General features: G+C 38.8%; 2 protein-coding genes across 2 annotated transcripts in view; both read left to right on the forward strand.

Moving 5' to 3' along the window:
- The first annotated feature begins 335 nt into the window (after positions 1-335).
- Positions 336-8209, forward strand: LOC132422402 (bromodomain-containing protein 8-like). The gene is made up of 8 exons (XM_060007160.1): positions 336-356; positions 782-1060; positions 1911-2180; positions 3027-3184; positions 5617-5706; positions 5805-5873; positions 7112-7289; positions 7859-8209. Exons 1-8 carry the CDS (start codon positions 336-338, stop codon positions 7907-7909), a joined length of 1116 nt encoding a protein of 371 aa, XP_059863143.1. The 3' UTR covers positions 7910-8209.
- Positions 8210-9097: 888 nt separating this feature from the next.
- The window catches only part of NME5 (NME/NM23 family member 5), a 32903-nt gene continuing 19161 nt past the window's right edge, over positions 9098-22839 (forward strand). The window contains exons 1-3 of the mRNA XM_060006918.1: positions 9098-9268; positions 15735-15940; positions 16607-16707. Coding sequence (XP_059862901.1) covers positions 9140-9268; positions 15735-15940; positions 16607-16707 — 436 coding nt within the window. The 5' untranslated portion in view covers positions 9098-9139. The remainder of the gene's footprint in view (positions 9269-15734; positions 15941-16606; positions 16708-22839) is intronic.

Genomic DNA, 22839 nt, shown 5'->3' on the forward strand with positions numbered 1-22839 from the left:
AGTGTTGAGTTGAAGGAGATGGTAGGGCACCTAAGGGAGTTGACCTTTGGGTACATGGAGAAATGAGACCAGAATGCATATAAAAAGTAAAGGTGGAGAGATTTGGAAGCCACCTTAATAAAGATCAAAGTTGGAACCTCAAAGTAGCTACATTTTTTTAAGGACATATTAAGGAAGCAGAGGCCCAAACAAGAACATAGAAGATGGATGTATTAAAGTAGTAAAAGGGAGAGGATGAAGGACTAAGAAAACCAGGAGTGCAGTGTACTGAAAGCAAGGAAAGATATTTTTAAAACTTGATTTGCAGTTCTCTTTCTGAGAAGTGAGAGCTGGATATGACCAGAAGGATGCCACAGGTATCTTAGTATGCATTGAGGATTTAATGGTTGATAGGTTAAAAATGTCTGTATGCTGAGGAAAAGATCCCTTGTCCATCAAAATTGTTGCCTTGCAGTTGAGTTTAAGGGTGGTTTGGGATAGAGGCATTCATTTCAGCTAGCAGTGCTCCAGTTTTTTCTCTATTAGAGTATGAGGAAATCTAACAACAAATAATTATTGGGTGATAATTCTATTATACTGCTTGACATAGGGCTTTTTCTTTATTCCCAATGACGGATCACTTTTTCTCTTGATGTCTCCCTTCAGCTAGTTTTTACTCTTCCTAATGTTGAGTCGAAAAAAATTTCTGACCCCTTATCTTTCTACCAAAATTGGGAGATAGAAATGCCTTAGGAATACTGATTTGAGTGAATTTAATGCATTTTTTTCTGTGTATTTACAGATGAGGCATGAATGGGTTTGGTTGGATTCTGAACAAGACTATCCCAATGACTCTGAGTTGAGCAACGATTGCAGGTCACTCTTCAGCTCATGGGACTCCAGTTTGGATCTTGATTTGGGCAGCTGGAGGGAAACTGAGGAGCCAGGGGCTGAGGAACTAGAGGAAAGCAGCCCAGGGAGAGAACCTCGTGAGCTGCTTGTGGGGGACGGTGGCAGTGAGGAATCTCAGGAAGAGGCGGAGCAAGTCAGCTGCCAGAACCTCCTCCACTTTATCTCTGAGGTAATGGGGAGCCATTATTTCCAAAGGTGGGAAGAATCTCAACTTCCTAAGAGAATGTTTACCCGTATATCTACCGCTCTCATTATTGTTTACTAAAATATAAGGTCCACATAGGCGGGAACTGAGTTCATTTCTGTGTCTCCAGCACTTGGTGCTGATACAAAACATGTGCCAAATATGTACTTTTTGACTGAATGTTCTAAGATCCCAGTCATTAGGAGCCTGATCAGAGGAAGTGGGATTTCTGTATATAGGCCTGTCTTTAGGAGTATCCTTGTAATTCATTCTTTCAGAGTCATGGGAGGTGACACTTGCCCAAACTCCCCTTGAAGCTTATAATGTTAAGACTTCCAGGCAATATTTTGCAGTGTTTGTATTTCCCTAGTGAAGGGCTGAGGACCAGAAATAAAGAGTTGGACAGAGAGTTTATATTTATGTGGCAACTCTACATATTCAGTAGAACCTAGGTCAAGACCAGCAAGAATCTGGTCTTGCCAGTTGTTCACATATTGCCAATTCTATCTGCATTGTTTGTGGCAGACAAAGTTTTCAGCAGTTTTTTAGACAGTCGTTACCAGTTGATTTGAGTTGACACTTGAGGTGAAAAATTAGAACATAAGCTCCTTGAGGCAAGAATCATGTCTATCTTGTTTCCTGTTAGGTCCCAACCAATTAGCCCAGTACCTGTGTATATAAGATACTTGATAAATTTAAAATGAATGAATCAATTAACCCTTACCATCTCAAACTTAGTCACAGTGGTAGTAGTGTTATGATGTGGCATTATTGATATGTAGATGATGATTTCCACTGGTGTTCTTATACATCTAACAGTAAACTATGATTGCAGGTAGTCTATTTAATGGAGCCGTTGTGCATTAGCAAAAAAGAATCAGGTGAAGGCTGCTGCCCTTCATCTGGCACCAGACAACAAGAGGCGAGGGGAATTGAAGCTACTGAAGGAGAGGGGGAGCCCTGCAAAGAGCCTGAAGAGCTTTCAGCCAAGGTAGACCCCTTGGTAACTGAGAAGTCATTACTGGGAGAAAATGGAAGGCCAGAGGTGGCTCCACCTCCCTCAGATATTTGGGCACTTCAGGAACAACCCACAGCGAGTGAAGAGGTAAGTGAATAACTTAAACCAGCTGTCTGATCAGTCCTCTGCACAAAGAGGCAGGCAGAATGGTTAGAGAACATAGGCTAACTCCAGAGAGTTCAGTTACCTGGGTCTAAATCCTGGTTTTAGCATCAGTTAGCTGCGTAGGCTTAGGCAGGTTAGTGAACTTTTTTTTTTTTTTTGGCGGTATGTGGGCCTCTCTCACTGTTGTGGCCTCTCCTGTTGTGGAGCACAGGCTCCAGACATGCAGGCCCATCGGCCATGGCTCACGGGCCCAGCCGCTCCGCGGCTTGTGGGATCCTCACGGACCGGGGCATGAACCCGTGTCCCCTGCATCGGCAGGCGGACTCTCAACCACTGTGCCACCAGGGAAGCCCTAGTGAACATTTTAGAACCTCAGTTTTCTCTGCTGAAATGGAATAATAGTGCTCTACCTTACAGGTGTACTGTGAGTTTTAAATGAGATAATTCACGTGCAGCACTTAGCATAGTCCCTGGCTCATAGTAAGCAATCAGTAAAATTTAGAATGCCATTATCATTAATATTATCTGGCCAGCTAGACTAGTTAGCTCCAGGGCCACAAGTAATAATGACAGTTTTAAAAGAAAACAACATCTATCTATAATAGAGTATATTGCTTTTTCATTTTTTCTTGGGATACAGAGTCAGAGTTCTCTAAGAATTCTTTGTCTTACGTCTAGTTAAGTCACCTTTCTCCAACTTATTCTATAGCTTTATATAACTGGCCTGTTCTTACCTTAAGATCAGCCTTCATTTACCCCATGCAAGAAAAATTACCTTGAAGATAGTAAATCTCTTCTAAACTTTCCTTTGTTTCCTGGCATTCCCAGGGGGAGGTTCAGCAAGAATCCAAAGAGCAGGACCAGAGTGAAGGGTATGTGTCAGAGATGGAAGACCAGCGTTCTTCAGGTGAGTGTGATGATAGCTTCAGCATCCAGGAGACTCCTCTGGTGGATATCCTTTTCAGCCATGCTACCTCCTCAAAGCTGTAAGTATAGACTTTTATCCCATGTTGTTAGGATTAATACTTTTACATCTGTTTACGCCTACTTGAATTTGTTGCCACGGACATTGATTACTTTTGTAAATTGAAAAGTAGAGAATTAGAGCTCGAAAACACTAGTAATATAATTAAATATAATTTTACTGTATAAATAGCAGTCTATATGCTTTCATCTTATAAAACAAGACTGTTTTATCAACATTAAGAATCTCTTTCATAAGTAATCCTTCTCTCTGTATTTATTCAGGAAACGTTGCTGAGTCAGATTGTCACTCAAGTCTACTATTATACAAACTATACTTTTAAAAATACTAAAACATCCCCTACTAACTTGAAATTAAAAATTATTTTTAAGTTATTATCGCCCTTGTTCCTTTTTCACACATCTTGGGAAATTGTTTATATAATTATCTGATTTTAACATAAATAACTATGGGGCCAGAGGTCACATTTTAGAATCTTAATTTTTTTCAGTAAAGTGAATTTCTTTTTAAATCAGAAAAACAAAGTTATTTTTGTTATGTAACAAATAGTTCATTTTCTGGGCCTAGTTTTGTGTCTAAGTATTGAGAGAAGATAGTATGAACTGTTTTTTTTTCTTTGATGTATCCCAGATCCACCCACATTATCTGTGGGGAGGCAAACCAGTAATTATTTTAGCCTTCTTTTGTTTAAGGTATACAACTGAACCATGCGTATATATTTTTGTAAATAGCAGATTACAAATTTTTGTTACACAAATAGAATACAGCTAAAAACCTAGCTTGTTGAAGAATTGCTTCCTTTGCTTTTCTATAACTCCGTTTGTGAGTATGAGCAGATGGCATATGATGACTATCCCCCAAACGGGAAATCTTTAATAATCTGGGATGTTTTATCTCATGACATTTCAGCATCTTGAAACGCAAACACCACACTCTTATCTTAGAATTTAGGTTAAACATGAAATCTTTATTAGAAAGCAGTAGATATTAGTAATTGAGTCTGCTTGGCTAGATAGCTTAAGGGGAGATAGGCATTTGAGTTCTTGTGCTATCACTAGGGAACCTTAAAACTACTTTGAAAGATAGACATTCCCTAGGCCCCTCTTTTCTGGCTTCTTCCTTAGTCTGTACTGACTCTCAGGAGTAAAGTAGAACCTTTGGGGTACCAGTCTAAGTGCATATCCTTTCCACTCCCACACTTTCACTTGTAGTTGCTTGGCATGCATTTCCAAATAGATGGAAATAAAGGTAAGCAAGGGATTGTTTCTTAAAATATTGCAAAGGTGATTGATTATGAAGTTACAAAACCTATTGTAGTACCTTTCACGTAATGGAAATGATAAATACCTTTTCTGTGGCTATATGAACAAAATTGCATCAGTACCAAGGACCTATTGTTTATTCTGACTGACTGATCAGAGACAAAGGAAGAGGTTTGCTTTGGGCTTTAAGTCCCTTGTTCTTATAGGGTTCTGGGCTTAAGGAAAAATTGATTTTTGTGGTATGTAATTTAGATACAGGTGAGATAGTGCATCATGAAAATGAATAGTTATGTGGAGCTGTTCAAATTGGAGAATGATAAGGTATGAGTTGTGCTCAAATGGATGCACACAATGTGGTACATAAAGCAAAATGAGGGTGTGAAACCTTAGGTGTGAAGAGAGCCTATTTAGAGAGAATAATGCAGTGTATAAAGTGTGAAGTGTAACATGATGTTTAACTTTGGGGTAAATAGAAAACTTGCCAACTGGGAAAATTATAAAATGAAATAAAACATTGAGCAGTTGCACCTCTAAAGAAAAACTAAATAAATTAGGCAGTTTAGCCCAGAGAAGGAAGGACCATGAGGAGAAATGGATTTTTCTTGGTATTTTAAAGATTACTATACAGAGGAGAGTGAAAAGGAAAAGTATTTAAATTGTATAGCATTCAGATGAAGTGTAAGAGAATTCCTTGGGATATGAAACCAAGTATTTTTTCCCCTGGAAGTATGGGAGAGATACTTCTTAATGTGGCATATTTCTGCATAAAAAAACAGGACCAGATTCATTTATCAAATACTTATTTGAGCACCTAGTATGTACCAGGAACTTCGGAGACATCAGTGAACAAAGACTACTTTTATAGACCAGTTCTTTAAAGTCACAGGTGCTAAAGGGCAAATCAGCAAGATTCCAAAAGGCAAAGGCAGTTGCCTATTTTTAGTACACTTTACAAGAATTTAACCACTTCATTTGATAATATTGATCAGTAAGAGAATATTTATAGAGTCTGGGGTCCTTTATGAAAGCATGTTTTCATTCCTGTGGTGTTATTTCCTTCAGATGTTAACTAGGAGCACTATGTGTTGAGGAAACCTTATCAAGCATCTAGGGGGAACAGAATACCATTTGTGAAGTTACTGTTTGTTTTCTACTCTGCTTTATCCTATAGGTCTGATCTAGGCCATAGTGACCCTGTTCAGGATCACTTGCTATTTAAGAAGACTCTCCTGCCAGTCTGGAAGATGATAGCCAGTCACAGGTAGGACTCCAAGCCACTCTTGGTATTCACAGCCACTCTTCTCATTTAGGGTGACTTTCCAGGGTTTCTTCATCCTCTCTGGGTTTGTCCCTTAACAGGTTCAGCAGTCTGTTTCTGAAGCCTGTGTCAGAAAGGCAGGCCCCAGGATACAAGGATGTGGTGAAAAGGTCAGTGGAAATGGGGTCAAGAAAGGTTGGTTGCTTTTATATCTGTCTTTTCATACTTTATTTCACATCTGTTAGATTATTTTTTTATTTCATTTACATTACTTAAGCTCAAGATATATTTTACAGCTGAACAAGTTTATAAAGTTATGGTAAGGTAAGCTCAGTCCTCATTTGAGAATATAGGGAACAAAAGGATAAAGAGGCTTTTATCAGTATTGACTTTTAAGTAGTATGATCCATTTATTATAATCTTACATTTGCCTTTGGTAGTTTTTGGCACTGTTATTTCAGAGCAAAACTTTAAAAGGAACACTGTATTCATTCAGGCAGTTATAGGTATGCTAAGGCAAAGATGGTGATCCAAATGGATGTTATAAACACTGGTTGATTGCAGTATTTTGGATTTTTATAGCATAGTTCATCTAAAATGCTGTCATAAACCAGTGTGTGTTAGTAGTGTATAAAAGATCAGAAAAGAACCTTTGGAGACAGACTCCTTAATTCTGTAGATGAGGAAACTAAGACTCAGAGGTGGTCATGACTTGTCTGTGATCAACAGTGATAGCAGAGCTAGAACTAAACCCCAGAGTCTTACCTCCCAGTTCAGTCCTCTTTCTACGCTGTTGTGCCGCCTTTTATATACCCACTCTCTGTGTTGCATTATATAATATTTACCTTAATATTCACTTGATTCTCTTTTCATCTCCATGAAAGAAGAAAAAAAACCTCTGAGCTTTTGATGATACAGTAAAAACAGTTGATTAAATACGTAGTATATGACTACACATTGTAAACAATCGGTCAGTAACTACCCTGTGACAAACTGATCATTGGAGCTCTTTATAACTTTGATACCTCCAATTGTAAAGTGAAATGGCTGGGCCTGTGGGCTCTGGAGTCAGGCTGTTTCTGAATTGGAAACTAAGCTGTGTGACTTTGGGCAAGTACCTAACTTCTTTGATTTCAGGTTCCTCATTGCCAATTGTGACAATGGTACCTACCATATAGGTTTATTGAGAGGATCAAGTGAGTTCATATAGAAAGTATCTAGCATAGCACTTGGCTTATTGTAAGCAGTCGTATGTTAGCTGCTATTGCTATTTTATTATCTGATGGGGATTGTTATCTTTACTACTGTTTTCATTAAGAGCTGGTTAGTTCTTCAGGAGAGCATGTTAGGTCACCACATGTTCCACATGAAGGTTTGATTTCCTCTGGTTTCTCTTGGCCACCTGTAGACCCATGGACTTAACTAGCCTGAAAAGGAACCTGTCTAAGGGACGTATTCGCACCGTGGCTCAGTTCCAGAGGGACCTGATGCTGATGTTCCAGAATGCTGTGATGTACAATGACTCTGATCATCAGGTGTACCGTATGGCTGTGGAGATGCAGCGAGAAGTCTTGGAACAGATTCAGGTACTGTAGGTAGAGAGCTGCAAGAAAAAGGAATGTAGTTTCTGGAATCTGATTTTAGAAAGTCTGTGAGAATAAGGGTGGTGTTGAAGTGACCTTGCGTTCCCAGAGTTTATGTTCAGAGGTGATTCAAGGACCTGACGGACTGACATTGTACCTGCTGGTTTGGAAAACTCTGAGCCTCTGTGGGACCAGCTTTAATAGATAGTGAAATAAAATAGTCTAGGAAGGCAGGCAGCAGTGAAGAGCTCTTAAGAGACCTGGGGATAGATAAATAATGGGCGCATCTGCTTCCAGAGCCTCAAGTCAGAGGGCTGAACATGCAAACCAGAGGCTGGAGTCACTGTCCATTTTTTGGTTGCTGTACCTGTTGGTATTAATATATGTTCACATTGTCCCATCTATAGAAGGTAAGATATGGTAGCCAGAAGAAGACATTCGAGGGTTTCTTTTCTGGGCAGCTTCTTACTTTAAAGAAAAAAAGTGTAGTTGAATCTCTGCGGAGAAAGAAAGAAAACTGCTTTCAAACCTTCATAAAGATTCATAGCTTGTTGTCTGCCTTGACCCTGTAGGTGCTGAGTATTTGGTTAGATGAAAGAAGAGTCTTAAATAGTCTGGAATGAGAACTAACCAGCCCCATGGATGATGGAAAACCTATTTTGCTAACTTGGAGCTGCTACCCTGAACTTTTCTGGAATTTGGATCTTTCATTGAGACTCTGACCTAGAGAAGATCCCAGTACTTGTTTACCATTTCTCTGTTTTCTTTTCCAATAAGAATAATGCCTTAACTTACAACCAAAGAATTAAAGGTGCCCGTGGACATAATACAAAGAAAACACAGAAAGCTGAGATTTGGGGTTATGCCATATGTATTGCCCATGTCTTTGTTTCATAGGCTTAATTTAGAGGTAAATAGATGAAACTTCTTTTACTGCTCTTTAAATAAATGTTATTTCACAAGTCAAAGATTGCCTTTTAATGTTTACAGAAGCTGGGAATAGAGGGGATAGCATTATCTGGTGAAATAAGGAAGGTATTTAACGTGGGTTTTCTTACATACACTGTCTGGGAGGGGCTGGGGTAGGACGAGGGAAAGTGTGTATGATTTGTCTCATCATTTATAAAGTGGAGATAATTGAAGTGTCCTTCGAATGGCTAGGAGGATGAAGTAAGATAAATTATGAGGAAAATGTTAGAAAACGTCTATTGCTTTTAAGATGTGCAAGGGGAATAAAAATGCCTGTGGCTGGTTCCCTTTCTTGAGCTAGCCAAGGGCTGCCAAGCGCTCTGCTGGAATTGGGCCTCTGCAGCCACCGTCTCTAAGCTGGGTTTCCGGTCTCCTAGCAACAACATGTGGTGACTCTCCAGGAGCCCGGGCTGAGGTGAGTGCCCAGTTGAGGGTCGGATTCGGAAGGAATCTGGGGGTGCAGCCCACAGAGGGTCAGGGATTCTCCTTTCCAACCGGGCCTGACGCTAAGCTTCCCCGGGGGGCGGGGGGGGGGGGGGGGGGGCGGGGTGGTGCGGTCCGGTGAGCGGCGCGGAGGGTTGCAGACCTAGTCTCCTCCTGGGTCCCAAGGGTCTAGGCTTTCGCCTTGCTCCTTGGTCTCTCCACCTCCATGAAAGTGCTTAGGAAAACCCACCGCAGGACTTAGAAGCAGAGTAGAAATCGTATTATTGAGACGCTTCTTGTTGAAAAAGGTATGACAGTTTCCAGCTTTATAAATTAATAAAATTAAGCACCTGATAATGCTCTTTAGTCACAATTACATTAAATTTGGGTTGGTGGGGGTTGCCTGTCATTACAGTTGATACCAGTCAAGAATCTCTTAAATTGTACACTGAAAAGCCAGAATGGAGCTATCAATGCCCCCACCTCAGATCTATGTAGAAAAGACTCTGGCCATTATCAAACCAGATATTGTTGACAAAGAGGAGGAGATACAAGATATTATTCTCAGATCTGGATTCACCATTGTTCAGGTAACTTCTGGGCAGGATCATCATGTTTTTTTTCTCTCTAGTGAATTAGGCTTTTCCTCCTTAGCTTTTAACTAAAATAGAATTTAAAATTCACTTAAGTAGAAGATATATTTGGAAACTTTTCTTAGGCATAGGGTTATATCCCTAAACTGTTATTTTAGATTACCTTATTTTTTAAAATTAATTTATTACTATTTATTTTTATTTTGGGCTGCATTGGGTCTTTGTTGCTGCACACGGGCTTTCTCTAGTTGCAGTGAGCAGGGGCTACTCTTCGTCGCAGTGCGTGGGCTTCTCATTGCGGTGGCTCCTCTTGTTGCGGAGCACAGGCTCTGGGCACGCAGGCTTCAGTAGTTGTGGCTTGTGGGCTCTAGAGCACAGGCTCAGTAGTTGTGGCGCACGGGCCTAGTTGCTCCGCGGCATGTGGGATCTTCCCCGACCAGGGCTCGAACCTGTGACCCCTGCCTTGGCAGGCGGATTCTTAACCACTGCGCCACCAGGGAAGTCCAAGATTACCTTTGATTTTACCTTTTAAAAATGTTTATGTAAATGTGTCAGCCCATTTAGATCCTTAGTATTTAGCATGAAATTTAGGTTTATTCTTATAAGTATAAAAGCTATATGTGATAATATTACAAAAGTTTTTTCACATTTCAAAAGGATATAAAATGAGAAGTAAAATTTCTTTTTCTTCCATCTCTCCTCTCCCAGCTCAAGTCCTAAACTCCAGAGAGAGGCAACCACTTAACACTTTCCTGTTTTTCCAGGATTTTTTTTATGCATTTACAAACATTTTTCCCCCATAAAGTAGGACAGTCCCCTTCCCTTGACCCCCTTTACAGAGTCCCTCAGATAGCATTCCAGATCATTACATGTGAATCTATCTCATTCTTCCTAACTTCTGTGTAATACTCTTCTGTACAGATGAGCCACAGTCTATTTACTTGGTCTTCTCTTGACTGTTCGGTGTTTTTACGCGCAGGCTCAGCGGCCGTGGCTCACGGGCCCAGCCGATCTGTGGCATGTGGGATCTTCCCAGACTGGGGCACGAACCCGTGTCCCCTGCATCGGCAGGCGGACTCTCAAACACTGCGCCACCAGGGAAGCCCCTGTTGGGTGTTTTTTTGGTTGTTTTTTTTTTTTTCCAGTTATTTACAAACTTTTAATGTTTTAAGCCTTATACTTGTTCTGCAGTTGATAGTTTTGAAAATGAATATAGAGTGTTGTTAAACATTATCAAATTTAAAAAAACTTAAATAGAATGGAATTTTTTTAAACATCTTTATTGGAGTATAATTGCTTTACAATGGTGTGTTAGTGTCTGCTTTATAACAAAGTGAATCAGCTATACATATACATATATCCCCATATCTCCTCCCTCTTGCGTCTTTCTCCCATCCTCCCTATCCCACCCCTCTAGGTCACAGAACACTGAGTTGATCTCCCTGTGCTATGCAGCTGCTTCCCACTAGCTATCTGTTTTACATTTGGTAGTGTATATATGTCCATGCCACTCTCTCACTTCGACCCAACTTACCCTTTCCCCTCCCCATGTCCTCAAGTCCATTCTCTATGTCTGCGTCTTTAGAATGGAATATTTTTAATCTTCCTTTTTTCTCTACCATCCTTATTTGAAATTTCAGTTTTTTATTCTCTAATAAATATACAGTGTCATATTGCCTATTGAATCTTTTAGAAAATAGAAAAAGGAGAAAACTCGGGCTTCCCTGGTGGCGCAGTGGTTAAGAATCCACCTGCCAATGCAGGGGACATGGGTTTGAGCCCTGGTCTGGGAAGATCCCACGTGCTGCGGAGCCACTAAACCCATGCGACACAACTACTGAGCCTGCACTCTAGAGCCCGCGAGCCCCAACTACTGAGCCCACGAGCCACAACTACTGAAGTCCGTGTGCCTAGAGCCTGTGCTCCGCAACAAGAGAAGCCACCGCAGTGAGAAGCTCATGCACTGCAACGAAGCATAGCCCCCACTCGCCGCAGCTAGAGAAAGCCCATGTGCAGCAATGAAGACCCAACACAGACATAAATAAATAAATAAATTTACTTAAAAAAAAATAAAGTCTAGGTACCGTAAAGGAAAAGATTGATAAAAGTATAAATATAGGGGCTTCCCTGGTGGTGCAGTGGTTGAGAGTCCGCCTGCTGATGCAGGGGACATGGGTTCGTGCCCCGGTCCGGGGAGATCCCACATGCCGTGGAGCGGCTGGGTCCATGAGCCATGGCCGCTGAGCCTGTGCGTCCGGAACCTGTGCTCCGCAACGGGAGAGGCCACAACAGTGAGAGGCCCGCGTAGCGCAAAAAAAAAAAAAAAAGTATAAATATAAAAAACTTGCACATGGCCAAATAAACATAATAAGCAAAGTCAAAACACAAATGACAAGACTGGGGAAGAAGATTTGTAATTCATATCACAAAGGCTAATCTCCCTAGTATATAAAAAGCTGCTAGAACAGGATAAAAATTCAGTTGAAAATGGGCAGTACATGTGGATGGTCACAGAAAAAGAAAAACAAATGCTTCTGAAACATAGGAAAAGATGCTCAATCTCTAAGCAGGAATAAAGCAAATTAAAATGACACTGAGATACCATCTGGCAAGAATATAAAAGTAAATGACATAACCCCTATGGAAGGGGATCTGGCAGTTATCTATCAGTATTACAGATGCATATACCCTTAAACCCAGCAGTACTCATCCAGGAATCTCTCCTATAACCCATGTATTAATATGAAGTGACCTATATCTAGGTTATTTTTTGCAGCAGCATTTATTTACAGGCAAAAGATTGAAAACAACCCAGCATTAGAAGATTGGTTAAATTGACCCTGGCGAGCCACCAAATTGAATACTATGCAACTAATTATAAACCCCTCTGTGTCCTTTTATGGAAAAAAGCAAGATGCAGAACAACGTGTAGCTACTTTCTATGATAGAAAGAGAAAAAGTAATATACATGTTTGCCGGTATTTGCAAAATGAAACTAGGAGATAAATAACCATTAAAAAATGGTTGCATATTGAGGGCGAGGAAGAACAGGCTGGGTTAGGACAGGGATGGGAATGAGATTTTTCATATAAACCTTTTTATATTGCTTTGAATTTTTTAGCCCTGTAAGTATATTACTCATTAATTTGAGAAAGAAACAAAGTATACAAATAATATAAAGTTTCCAATTTGTCTTTTAAATCCATATTTTGAAAAGAATTAGTGAAAAACTTAATAATTAAGGAGTTAATGATAACTATAAATTAAAACAGTGTTAGAAAAAAAAACTTAGTGTAAATGCTAATATTTAACACTTTCCCTAGTCAGCAAGAAGTTTCAAACCAAAGAACGCCTTGGTATATTGTATGCTTCTTTTTTGTTTTAATTGTGATAAAATATACACAACATAAAATTTACCTTTTTAACCATTTTTAAGCGTACATTTCAGGGGAATTAAGTACCTTCACACTGTTGTGCAGCCATCACCACTATCCATCTCTAGAACTTTTTCGTCATCTCAAACTGAAACTCTGTACCCATTAAACACTAACTACCTGTTCAGCCCTCTCCTTACCCCTGGTAACTACTATTCTACTTTCTGTCTCTATGACTTTGCTATTCCAGGTGTCTCATGTCAGTGGAATCATTTGTCCTTTGTACTGTATGCTTTAAAAGTAGGCTCTATTATAGGTGGGAGTTCCTTGAACTTGAGGCTTTCTTGTTCCATCTAGGAAAAAACTCCTAAAATATGATGTATTCTTTCAGTAGGTGGCAGCCTTTCTGTGTTACAAACTAATAACTCCTCTTTGTGAAAATATTTGTTGTTGATTTCTATTCATTTTTTGGCCGCAGCTGCGGGATCTTAGTTCCCCTACCAGGGATTGAACCCATGCCCTTGGCAGTGAAAGCACAGACTCCTAACCACTGGACTGCCAGGGAATTCCCTCTTTGTGAAAATATTAATCTAAATTTCAAAAAAGTTTATCTGATCTAATTTTAAAGCAACTGATGGAATCACTGATTCAGTATCAACTTTAGTTTAAGATGAGCCCTTAATTTTTAAAATTACGCTGCATTAGCTAGCATACCTGCAGAATATAGCTTCCCTTGCTTGTTAAGGGGTATAATGGCAGATAAGGGCTTACAGTGCAGAAAAAAAAACACTCAAATCAATATGCATAAGAATCACAAATACTGGCATATCTTAATTTTAAATAATAGAATCAAGGATTATACTAAATCAGGCACTGTTATAACTTCTCAAATTTCTTCTATTTCTTGACTGTATGAATTTTAATATGAGAATAGATGTCAGCACCTTTTTTTTTTTTTTTTTTTTTACAGTACTGTAACTGATCCTTGACTAGTGAGAATGTTATGTTTGTCCAGTAGAGCCTGTTCATAGCATTGCTGACTTACCTAGTAAGCATCTCTACAAGATTCTTGCTCTGGGCAGTTTAGATCCCTCTCTACAAACCAAGCAATTTTATCAAGTTTCTGAAACTTGAAGACACATGATAGTTTTGGAAGGAGCTTTAAGAGGTAGGTCACTTGGTAAAATTCACACTGTACTCTCAGGAAAATCTAACCCATTTTATTTTATTTAGTTAGTTAAATAAATTTATTTATTTATTTATTTTTGGCTGCATTGGGCCTTCATTGCTGCGCTTGGGCTATTCTTTAGTTGCGGCGAGCGAGGGCTACTCTTTGTTGCAGTACACGGGCTTCTCATTGCAGTGGCTTCTCGTTGCGGAGCATGGGCTCTAGGCATGTGGACTTCAGTAGTTGTGGCACACAGTCTCAGTAGTTGTGGCTCACGGGCTCTAGAGCGCAGGCTCAGTAGTTGTGGCGCACGGGCTTCGTTGCTCTGTGGCATGTGGGATCTTCCCAGACCAGGGCTCGAACCCATGTCTCCTGCATCGGCAGGCAGATTCTTAACCACTGCGCCACCAGGGAAGTCCTCTAACCCATTTTAGAAAGATAGATATCTGCCTTAATCTTGGAGATTTTTAGCCTTCCCCTAGTAATTTATCTCCATGTCTCATCATCCTTACTCCAGCAAGTTTTCCTTGATGTCTACTTTGAATCCCTGTATTCTATTTTGAGCCCTTTCCCTCCTGATCCACCTTTAGTGAATTTGACAAACAGTAGTAATGGAGTTATTTTTTTAAAAATGTACTCAAGGGACCTCCCTGGTGGCGCAGTGGTTAAGAACCCGCCTGCCGATGCAGGGGACACGGGTTTGAGCCCTGGTCTGGGAAGATCCCACATGCCACGGAGCAACTAAGCCCGTGCACCACAACTACTGAGCCTGCACTCTAGAGCCCGCGAGCCACAACTACTGAGCCCACCTGCCACAACTCCTGAAGCCCATGTGCCTAGAGCCTGTGCTTCTCAACAAGAGAATGAGAAGCCCGTGCGTGGCGACAAAGAGTAACCCCCTCTTGCCACAACTAGAGAAAAGCCCGTGTGCAGCAACGAAGACCGAACACAGCCAAAAATAAATAAATAAATGAGATATACTCAAATAGTTGCTCTTAGGGAAAATGTGATGCTTTCTAATTGGAAGAATGACTGACTCAGCTTCTGTGGTTTTTAAAATTTAATAATTAATTCATATAGTTTCTCATTTGTGAGCAAAATTAACATTTATTTGTCCCAAACATTTCATATTCTTTCAAATTAACAAACTTAATGCTAACTAATCATTCTTAAGATCATAGTGAATCAACATATTTATGGCAGAACCAGAATAAAGAATATACAACTTTCATGTTCAAGTGAAAAACTTGTTTACTGCATCATTATACTGCGTACTATTTCTAAATATGTAGGAAAATATGTAGGAAAATTTCACAATGAATAGGAAAATATCACAAATAGATAGGGAAAGATGAATTTGGAATATTCTAAAGTCCAATTTTGTTACTTTTTTTTTTTTTTTTGCGGTACGCGGGTCTCTCACTGTTGTGGCCTCTCCCGTTGCGGAGCACAGGCTCCGGACGCGCAGGCTCAGCAACCGTGGCTCATGAGCCCAGCCACTCCGCGGCATGTGGGCTCTTCCCGGACTGGGGCACGAACCCGTGTCCCCTGCATCGGCAGGCGGACTCTCAACCACTGCGCCACCAGGGAAGCCCCTCAATTTTGTTGCTTTATACAAAGTATGTATTAACAGAATATTGATGATTGGCGTGTTTTTACTTTAAGAAGGAGATATGATGAATTTGTCATTAACATACCATATGTTGAAAGAGGCTGCCCAACAGGAATAGTTTTTCTTAAGTAGGTTAAATAATTCTTATTTACAGCCTACATTTAACTTTCTTATCTTGCCCTTCGTTCATAATACAAAAATAAATCTCAAATTTGTGGTCAGATTGGTACTAATTTCAAGTTATTAATGACTGAATGAGGTATTATTGAACTGTCAATAATGCTTTTGTTGATTTTGTTTCTCTTTTAGAGAAGAAAACTGCGTCTCAGCCCTGAGCAATGTAGTAACTTTTATGTGGAACAGTATGGGAAAATGTTTTTCCCCAATTTAACAGCTTACATGAGTTCTGGACCACTTGTTGCCATGATATTAGCTAGATTTAAAGCCATCTCTTACTGGAAAGAACTCTTGGGACCAAGTAATAGCTTAGTAGCTAAGGAGACACACCCAGACAGGTAACTTTCCTGGGGGAGAAATGGAATCCAACTATGAAAATGAAAAAAAAAAATCTGATTTCATTGTAATAGGAATTTCCTTTAATTTGAAAGTTTTCCTAAATAACCTGATTTTTTTTGTTGGTGGTGGAGGGCTGGGTGGGGGAGGTCCATTTTGTGTTTTAACTACTTAAATGTGTATTTTAATATCAAATACCACAAAAGGTCTCAGAGAATTTTGATTTATGGTTGACTAGCCTTATTTTTCTCTCATCCTTGAATTAAACTGCCACTGGTGTAGGATTTTTCATGGGAAAATTGGTATGGTATTTTATAGAATATTGGTAACGCAGGACCAGAAACTCAGATTTTCAGCATTATCATTAATGTCTGGAAACCAGAGGGCATTGAGTTCTTGCACTTTGAAAATGCATTGCTTTTTCAGTTGTCACAAAACAACACCTCTTTTTCACCCAGGTAACTCTTATTTTTCCAGTGTATCCCTCCCACAGATTTAAATATACTTGACCCTCATGTAGATAGATTTATGCTTAAATTCAAAATAGATTAAGACCTCCATATGTGAGAAGTGGCGATGCTTCTGTAAAATTCCTAAATAGAATGCATATGTAAAAAGTAAAGAAAGCATGTCAGATTGGATGGTCATCATCTCTAACTTGCTTTTAGTCTAAGGGCAATTTATGGCACAGATGAGCTAAGGAATGCACTTCATGGAAGTAATGATTTTGCTGCAGCAGAAAGAGAAATGCGATTCATGTTTCCTGCAGGTGAGTTACAGATGAGTAATTAGTTGCATCTACTTGTTTGCTTTCTCTTTTATTTTGGAGATGAAGCTGGGAAGGAAGATAACAGGGTTTTTCTCCAGTATATTCTGTCATATTGTCAAATTGTAGTTACTTAACTTGAAGCCAAGAGTAGAAAACATTTTTCTCAGAACTAAATTGTGACCTCTAGGGAATATTTTGAGAAGAGTTTACTTTTTTTTCTTTCTTTTCTCTTGGGTTTTTCTTCTTCTGTGTTGTAATTCCTTTTAGTTATCCCTAAATGCATCAGTCAAATTTGTTACACTTGAAAAAGAATCTTCTTTGGAAATTATGACTGATTTGCCATTTTCTCTAACAGTTTACTGTTTGTCTAACAAACTCATGGTTTTATGAAATTAATAGTTCTCAGGCCCTCTTTTTGTTTCCAACCTGTTATGAAAGTTATAAACCTTTTATAAGTGGGTATAATAAGGAGCAGCACTGAGGTTTTTAGTTTATTTTCAGTAATATTTTTAGAGCAGAAAGGAGTTTTGGTGATTTTCATTATAAAGAAAAGTCTAAGCATTGGGCAATTTTGAATTTTTTTTGGCTTTTTTTTTTCTCTAAGTAATTTAGACCTGTTCCTCAGTATTTTCTGCTGAAGATTTATTCAAAGAAAATTGAAAATTGTCTTAGAGATTTAAAAGTTCAGATTTTTGAACAAAAACTGTTTTAAAGATATCTGTACACAAAAAGGATTTGCCTACTACATACTTTATTTCTGTGACAGAAGTTTCTGTCGTATCCATCCCATTAAGATATTTTTTTCGTTGGAACTGTTCATTGTGGAATATTTACACAAAAGTAGATAGCATGGTATAATAAACTCCTAATGAACCCATCACCCAGCTTCAACAATTTTGGTCAGTCTTTTTTTTCTCTAATTGAAGTATAGTTGGTTTAGTTCAGTATTATTTCATCTATAACCCCGGCTCCTACTTTTCCTGCTTCCATATTATTTTGGAGCACATCTTAAACATGAGATGTCTTTTTAATGTGGTAGATCTTTAGATTTAGTCCTACCTAGTGAATTAGACTTTTCCTCCTTAGCTTTTAACTAAAATAGAGTTAAAAGCTCATTTATCTTAAGTAGAAGATATTTTTGGAAGCACTTCTTACTCATAGGGTTATATCCCTAAACTGTTATTTTAGATTGATTTTACCCATTAATTAATCCTCTAGATACAGTTAGACATTTGAGAAGCAGCAGTTGTAGGATAAAGATAAATGATTTATTACCTACTACCTTGCAGATCTCTTGCTATGAGAATGTGAAGTTCTTGAGAGAAAGTTCTCAGAGTTGATGATATGAGCTCCCTCTTGCTTAGCAGTCAGTCAGGAACTATATGCAAAACCCTATATGATGAGGAGTCACTAAAGCAAGTTACAAAGATATTCTAAAACATATTCCTAATCCTTGAAAAAGCTAGTGCTCTTCCCTTCCCTTTTAATAGGGATGGCTGATTCAAAGCTTTGCTATATTCCATTCATTCAACAAATTTATTGAGTTAACTACTGTGTGCCAGAAATACAAAGATGAATAAGATGTCTCTGCTCTTTTCAAGAAGACTCTATTTTAAAAGTCTATAAAAATAAATATACAATGCAGTATATAAATTATGCCATGAAAAAGCTTTTAAAAGTACATTGAAAGTTTATCTATGTAAGAAACATGAAAACCCTTTTTAGTTTCTCATTAATTCATCCAGCCCTATTGTCGAAAATCAGTTGGCCATAAATGTAAGAATCTAATTCTAGATTCTCAGTTCTGCTTCGTTGATCTTTATTGTCTATCCTTATGTCAGTACCATACAGTCTTAATTATTGTGGTTTCATAATAGGTTTTGAAATCAGGTTAGTGGAAGTCCTCCAACTTCCAAATAATAAGTGGTCAGAGACAGATAATAAATGGTCAGCAAAAACAGAAACAAACAATCCAAAAATGAAGTTAAGGAAACAGTTTTATTCACAGTAGCATCAAAAATAAGATATTTAATAATAAATTTAACAAAAGAAGTGAAATTCTTGTGCACTGAAAAGCACAAAATGTTGCTGAGAGAAATTCAAGAATATCTAAATAAATAGACATCACTTGTTCCTGGAAGAGTCAATATTGTCAAGATGGCAGTTCTCTCCAAATTGATTGATAAATTTAATACAATCCCTATAAAAGTCTATGAATGCTTTTATGTAGAAATTGACAAGCTGATTCTAAAATTTATATGGAATTGCAAAGGATCTAGAAGAGCTAAAACAATTCTGAAAACAAAGAACAAAGTTGGAGGACCTCCACTAACCTGATTTCAAAACCTATTATGAAACCACAATAATTAAGGCAGTATGGTCCTGACATAAGGGTAGACATAAAGATCAATGAAGCAGAAATGAGAATCTAGAGTTAGATTCTTACATTTATGTACAATTGATGTTCGACAAAAGTATGTAGAAAATTTGATGGAGAGAGGGTGGGCTCTTCAACGAATGGTGCAGAGACAACTGGATATCCGCATGCAAAAACAAACAAAACAACTTAGACCCTTGGATCACACCACACACAAAATTTAACTCAACATGGATCATCAACCTAAACGTAAGAGCTAAAAACATCTAGAAGAAAATATAAAAAATCTTCATTACCTTGAGTTGGACAAAGCTCTTAAATATGACATCAAAAGTATGATCTATAAAGGAAAATATTGATAAATTGGACTACATTAAAATTCAAAGCTTTTCTTCTTTAAAAGCCATCATTAAGAGTATGAAAAGGGGACTTCCCTAGTGGCACAGTGGTTAAGAATCCACCTGACAATGCAGGGGACACGGGTTCTATCCCTGGTCCAGGAAGATCCCACATGCCATGGAGCAACTAACCCCGTGCACCACAACTACTGAACCTGCACGCTATAGCCCGTGAGCCACAAATACTGAGCCCATGTGAAGCCCACATGCCTAGAGCCCGTGCTCTGCAACAACAGAAGCCACTGCAATGAGAAGCATGTGCACCGCAGTGAAGAGTAGCACCCCGCTCGCCACAACTAAAGAAAACCCACACGCGGCAACGAAGACCCAATGCAGCCAAAAATAAATAAATAAATATATATATATATTTAAAAAGTATGAAAAGATAACGACAGACTGGGAGAAAATATTTGCAAATGATATATCAGGTAAAGCACTTGTATCCAGAATATATAAAGAACGTTTACAATTCAATACTAAGACAAACAACTGAATTAAAAACTGGGCAAAAGAATTGAATAGGCATTTCACAAAAGAAGATGAATGGCTAATAAGCACATGAAAAAGTGCTCAACATAATCATCGGGGAAATGCAAATGAAACAATGAGATACCACCTGCATACCCACTAGAATGCTATAATCAATGGCAAGGGTATAGAGATACTGGCATTCTCCATACATTATTGTAAAATGGTACAGCCACTTTGGGAAACAGTTTGGTGATTTCATAAAATGTTAACACATCCACGTGACATGTAACTCCACTACCAGTTCTACTCCTGGCAGCATGTACCCACACAAGAAAAATGAAAACGTAACTCTACTTAAACACATGTGAATATTCATGGTGGCATTATTTAATACAGCACCAAACTGGAAACAATCCAACTGTTCACCAATGGATAAACAGCATTTAGTATAGCCATACAGCCATACAATGGAATACTACTCAACAATTAAAAGGAACAGACTCCTGATACATGCTACAACATGGGTGAACCTCAAAACATTATGCAAAGTAGAAGAATCCAGGCACAAAAGACCATATATTATATGATACATTTATCGGAAATGTCCAGAAAAGATGTTTTTAGAAAGAGAAAGAAGCTTCGTGGTTGCCAAGGGCTGGGGGTGGGAGTGGTAGTGGTGAATTGCAAATGAATACAAGGAAACCTTTTTGCGATGATGGAAGTTTTCTAAAACTGGACTGCGGTGAGGATCACACAATTATAAGTTTATTAAATAAGTTGTATAGGGGCTTCCCCGGTGGTGTAGTGGTTGGGAGTCCGCCTGCCAATGCAGGGGACACGGGTTTGTGCCCTGGTCCAAGAGGATCCCACATGCTGTGCAGCGGCTGGGCCCGTGAGCCGTGGTCGCTGGGCGTGCGCGTCCGGAGCCTGTGCTCCGCAACGGGAGAGGCCACAGCAGTGAGAGGCTCGCATACCGCAAAAAAAATAAATAAATAAAATAAGTTGTATACTTCAGTGGAAGAATTTCATGATAAGGGAACTATACCTCAATAAAACTTTAAAAAATAAAATTATAAAAAATAGATGAGGTTTCTGCTCCCATGGAGTTTATAGTTTAGTGTTCAAAAGATAGCCACTAAACAATAATTACCTATATAATTGCATAGTTATTATCTAAGAGTTGCATAGTTACTGTGTGGTAAGTACTATGCGGCAATTAGAGGGTATCATGAGAGACTGGTAACAAGACAGGCCCGACTGAGGAGTGACATTTTAGTTGAAATCCAAAGGATAAATAGTGGTTAACCAGAGAAAGGGAAGAACATTCTAGGAGAAGAACAGCAAGTGCTCAAGTGATGAGCAGGAAAGAATATGGTACATGGCACATATATAAACTGAAAGATTTGGAGGAAGAGACACTAAGATGAGGTTGAAGAGGTAAATAGAGGACACAGTGTAGTCAGTGGGCCAACGTATGGAATTCTGTCTTGAATATAAGTGCAGTAAGGAATCAATGAAGCGAGAAGCAAGAAGAACTACAGTCCTGCAGCCTGTGGAACAAAAACCACATTCACAGAAAGAAAAGATGAAAAGGCAGAGAGCTATGTACCAGATAAAGAAACAAGATAACACCCCAGAAAAGCAACTAAATGAAGTGGAGTTAGGCAACCTTCCAGAAAAAGAATTCAGAATAATAATAGTGAAGATGATCCAGGACCTCGGAAAAAGAATGGAGGCAAAGATCAAGAAGGCACAAGAAATGTTTAACAAAGACCTAGAAGAATTAAAGTACAAACAAACACAGATAAACAATACAATAACTGAAATGAAAACTACACTAGAAGGAATCAATAGCAGAATAACTGAGGCAGAAGAACGGATAATTGACCTGGAAGAATGGTGGAATTCACTGCTGCGCAACAGAAGAAAGAAGAAAGAATGAAAAGAAATGAAGACAGCCTAAGAGACTTCTGGGACAACATTAAACACAACAACATTTGCATTATAGGGGTCCCAGAAGGGGAAGAGAGAGAGAAGGGACCCGAGAAAATATTTGAAGAGGTTATAGTCAAAAACTTCCCTAACACAGGAAAGGAAATAGCCACCCAAGTCCAGGAACTGCAGAGAGTCCCATACAGGATAAACCCAAGGAGAAACACGCAGAGACACGTAGTAATCAAATTGGCAAAAATTAAAGACAATGAAAAATTATTGAAAGCAGCAAGGGAAAAACGACAAGTAACATACAAGGGAACTCCCATAAGGTTAAGGTGATTTCTCAGCAGAAACCCTACAAGCCAGAATGGAGTGGCATGATATACTTAAAGTGATGAAAGGGAAGAACCTACAACCAAGATTACTCTACCTGGCAAGGATCTCATTCATATTCTATGGAGAAATCAAAAGCTTTACAGACAAGCAAAAGCTAAGAGGATTCAGCATCACCAAACCAGCTCTACAACAAATGCTAAAGGAACTTCTCTAAGTGGGAAACCCAAGAGAAGAAAAGGACCTACAAAAACAAACCCAAAACAATTAAGAAAACGGTAATAGGAACATACATATCGATAATTACCTTAAACGTGAATGGATTAAATGCTCCAACCAAAAGATACAGGCTTGCTGAATGGATACAAAAACAAGACCCATATATATGCTGTCTACAAGATACCCACTTCAGACCTAGGGGCACATACAGACTGAAAGTGAGGGGATGGAAAAAGATATTCCATGCAAATGGAAATCAAAAGAAAGCTGGAGTAGCAATACTCATATCAGATAAAATAGACTTTAAAATAAAGAATGTTACAAGAGACAAGGAAGGACGCTATATAATGATCAAGGGATCAATCCAAGAAGAAGATATAACAATTATAAATGTATATG

The sequence above is a fragment of the Delphinus delphis genome, chromosome 3 (assembly GCF_949987515.2).
Source record: "Delphinus delphis chromosome 3, mDelDel1.2, whole genome shotgun sequence".
Lineage (NCBI taxonomy): Eukaryota > Metazoa > Chordata > Mammalia > Artiodactyla > Delphinidae > Delphinus > Delphinus delphis.

What these genes read in the sequence shown, in the direction of transcription:
- LOC132422402 (XM_060007160.1), top strand. Translation starts at nt 336, where the DNA reads ATGACCAGAAGGATGCCACAG. An exon ending in TCCTCCACTTTATCTCTGAG is followed by an intron (nt 1,061 to 1,910) that starts GTAATGGGGAGC and finishes CTATGATTGCAG; the next exon opens with GTAGTCTATTTAATGGAGCC. An exon ending in TACAAGGATGTGGTGAAAAG is followed by an intron (nt 5,874 to 7,111) that starts GTCAGTGGAAAT and finishes GGCCACCTGTAG; the next exon opens with ACCCATGGACTTAACTAGCC.